Source organism: Zerene cesonia, chromosome 12 (assembly GCF_012273895.1).
Source record: "Zerene cesonia ecotype Mississippi chromosome 12, Zerene_cesonia_1.1, whole genome shotgun sequence".
NCBI classification, from domain to species: Eukaryota; Metazoa; Arthropoda; class Insecta; order Lepidoptera; family Pieridae; genus Zerene; species Zerene cesonia.
In genome coordinates, this window is record NC_052113.1 from 6373674 (window position 1) to 6377617 (window position 3944).

The following is a 3944-nucleotide window of genomic DNA, read 5'->3' on the forward strand; positions in this document are numbered from 1 at the left end:
GTCTCGAAGCCTGCTAATGGCAGTAAAGAAAATTCATAAATCTTATACACGTTATGTCTTTCCGTATTATGTATTTTTACTGAATTAAAAGCACGTATGCATTATAGTTGCACTTAAAGAAAATAATAGAACGGCATATATTACAAAATTGATTTGTTTGAGTGCTCCTAAGAATTATACGTTGCATTTATTATAAAATAATGAAAAAGTACACAATGTTTCATTTCAACCCTGCGTTAAAAAGCTGTTCGTTATATGGGAGAATTTTTTATTAATATAAACGCAGACATAATAGACTTTAAAAGATTAAAACCTATATGGATTTATGTTGACTAATTTTTCCATTACGTACTAGTATAATATATACCTACGTAGTTTTAATAAACTTAGATTAGGTGGCATTTCACATTTATGGGCATGTGTGTGTCACCTACGAAAATAATATAAAGGTAAAACATTTATTTGTTACATTAATGTATTTAGTTATATTGCGATTGAAAAAGACTTAATTGGTCTCTTAGTCGTTTTTACTTCATACTAGAATAATTTAAGTAATTCGTGTGTGATCACTTAATATCAGAGGGTAATAATTTTATGTAATGAACGTCAAGGCTATAGAGTATATGTATAATTCGTTCATATTTAATATTTATAGTAAATTTTCAAACTAGTACGTAAATACTTTGGCCAGTTTAATAAAAAGGCTGAATTATTTACAGTTTGTATTAATAACTTGTTTATCTTCCTATTTTACATTAGAAACAAACAGCACAACCAATAAATTGGTATTATTTATTTCAACCCATAGAAATATACGTGCCTAAAGCGTGCAACAGTCGAGAAAACACGAGACTTCACTTGCTATGCACGTGATTCTAACCATAGCTGGTATATTGAATTATGTGTTGCAATGTCAATATACCATAATTATCAACTACAGGTTGGATATACATCTGAATTAATTTAGCTTTTTCATAACACGTATTAAATCCTAACGTTAACGGGAAATAAGTGTTAAACATAGGTAAGGGGTTAGGCTATGAGATCGATTGACACCGTAAGCGCTCCTTTACAGAACTAAGTACACAAGAAAGGCTTCAGCCTGTAGAAAACTTGTAAGCACCTGAAAGACTCCATTTATAAATCGGGGTCACCTCAGCGAGCTTAACGCCTTAAGCCTTTTCTAAATAGTCGCATAAATAACCTATCACTTTAAAGTTGAAGGAATGGTAAAAACGTGATTGTTACAAATTAGACCTTATATTCCATATTATTATTGAAAACATTGAAGCTGTACGGATGAATTTCTGTTACCTCATTGTTTGTTGATTTGATTCAAAATATCTCAGTGAAATCCTATATTTCATAACAGTACCAGGCTTATGAATGAGTAAAAAATGCCATCCCATACTTTATATGGTATGCCATATGGAAGAAGCCGACTCCGCGTACGTTTCACTGAATTTCCATTAAGGCGTAGTTTGTTGCCATTTCTACACTTCAAGTTTTTAAAACTTAATAAATGAAACCCTCCTTGGAGATGTATCGACTTTCTATGAAGAAGAAAACATATTATTATGTGTTTAATATGTAGGTAAAAGAACTTACCACAAGATAAAAATGTCCCTTTTCATAGTACAGAGTGGCGTGGTGGCGAGAGAGTACTCTACAGTCAAATATTGTGTTCGTGTGACAAGGCGCCCCTCTATACACGTACCTGCCGATCTGTAAAAGCGTGCATTATTAAAATGGTGTTATTTAAATCTTTTTTTTATATTATCATGTAGTCATTTAGCAAATTATACTTAAATATATGATGTATTTATTAATTACAAACGGTCCGCCTCGGCGTTATGTTACGTACGTTAAGTCTCTCCACAAGATCCTTGCTTGTGCCTTAAAAACGTGAAATCCGAATTGGTGCAGCTGTTCTCGAGTTTTACGCTTAACAACACCTTCGGTGTTCCAAATTTATATGTATATATAGATTAATATATAACTATATTCATTAAAACTCGAAAACAAATAAAATTAAGTAAACTACGCAGTTTGATCGAGGTACATACTTGGCGGTATAATTGTTTTAAGATATTATTTTTACGAAAACAGATTGCAATCTTTAATATTTATATTGTTTTTTTTCTTATACATTAAAATAAAGATGATGTGTTACGCACTCGTGCGAAGAAATTACACGGTTATATAGTAATTTAGTAATAATGTTGTAGGGATAAGGCGAGATTGCTTGCTTTAAGTTTTTCTGTCTTCATTCAAGGACTTCTATGTATTTCCTGTTTTAGTAAATCTATTCATTTATTTTAATTAAACACGTTGTTGGTACAAAATTATGATTAAATCAAATCGAAAGAGTAGACCTTATGGAAAATATTTAATTCGGTCATCTAGGCCGCAGCACTTATGGTATCATTTTGAACACTTCCTGGAAGCATAACAAATAATTGATAAGAAATAACTTCCGCTGCAAGCGTAGCAGATGCGTAGCTAGGAATAGCACAATTTAATCTTGTTAAATTTAATTGCCAATGTTCAATTGTAGCGTCTCGAGTAGCCTGGGTCATGCTGATTGACTCGAGTAAAGCCCGCGCACGCCTGACATCCATACTAAGCGACTTATAGATAAACGTATAACGCGATCGGAACATAAATGCGGTTTGAACCTGCACTAGTTCTAAATGAGTCAACTGAATGGAATACTGTATTGACTAGTCGAGTCTCTTTGTTTGGATTAGTGTCGAATATAGTAGACACGCTCTGAGCCTTACAAACTGAAGGTGTTTAAAATGCCATTTTTAAGGGATGATTAATTTAAAAGCCTTAAATTAAAGGCTTTAAATATGTTTGAAGTTTTTCATAACTTAACTGCTGTGCTCTCATTTGCAATGTAGCACATACAATATGTAACACTCAGATTACAACTATAAATACATGATTTGATTAAAAATATTTGTTCAGAGGAGAAATGCTGTTTAAAACTATCTATCTTAAATACAAAAACATTTTCTACCTAATCAACATGCGAGTAACGAAATCTTTTTCACCTAAAAATGTGAAAAAAAACTTGAATTTTGTTTTTTATGTTGAAATAATCAAATAATAAATTGAAATTACCCAATAATAATGATGCTTACTGTTAAGGTACAGCTGCTGTAAATTGGTTTGTCATAGAGCTACATCTTGTGGGCAAGAACTTAGAAGGATCATAAAAGAACTGCTAAATATAACATGTTAGGTATTACAAGAGCAAGACCAAGTCTAGTCTAATAAGATTAATTTTATTGAAATCCAATATGATTTTGTTTTTATTTAAGATTTTAGAATTATATTCAATTGAATGATATCAGTGAAGCTTTGTTAATATCTAATGTTTTCCAAAAAAAATATAATCAACATTCCTGGAGGGGCGGTACCATTCCAGATTCTAAAATGGGATAAAATGACAATAATTTCCTATAAAATAAAAAAAAGAATCATGTCAATCGGTTATAAACTCATAGTATTTAAACAAATTGGTTTTAATAGGGTATTGGAATATGGGTTTAGAAGTAAAGAAACAACCAACATTATTTTATTGCACGCACACAGAAATGGCTGTCTGCATTCTTCTTAATCATGGTATACAAAAATTTGGCAGCAAGGAGAATGATATTTTTAGATGCTTATTTAAACAATAAATGTTTTTTAGCAATGTAAACATCAAGGGAAAACATAGGGGTTTAACATATAGCTATATTCTGATTCTGTCCTTTTAAGCCTTATTCAAGCTTTATCCCTGTTTGTCGGTTATATCTATACTATATTAAGACTTTAGATTATAACAAAACATTTTAGATTGTATTTTAAATGATAACTTATTATACCTAGTCTTGCCATAAATATTGTAATAAAGAAAAAAGAAAATTGTTAACTGCAAATAACATTTATTA

The 3944-nt window shown here is 30.9% G+C and overlaps 1 protein-coding gene across 3 annotated transcripts in view; it reads right to left on the reverse strand.

Annotated features, from left to right (window-relative positions):
- LOC119830667 (sarcolemmal membrane-associated protein) overlaps positions 1-3944 on the reverse strand; it is a 20343-nt gene that overhangs the window by 13563 nt on the left and 2836 nt on the right. For all 3 annotated transcript variants that reach the window (XM_038353742.1, XM_038353741.1, XM_038353743.1), the window contains one exon: positions 1609-1725. In XM_038353742.1, the coding sequence (XP_038209670.1) occupies positions 1609-1725 (117 nt within the window). The remainder of the gene's footprint in view (positions 1-1608; positions 1726-3944) is intronic.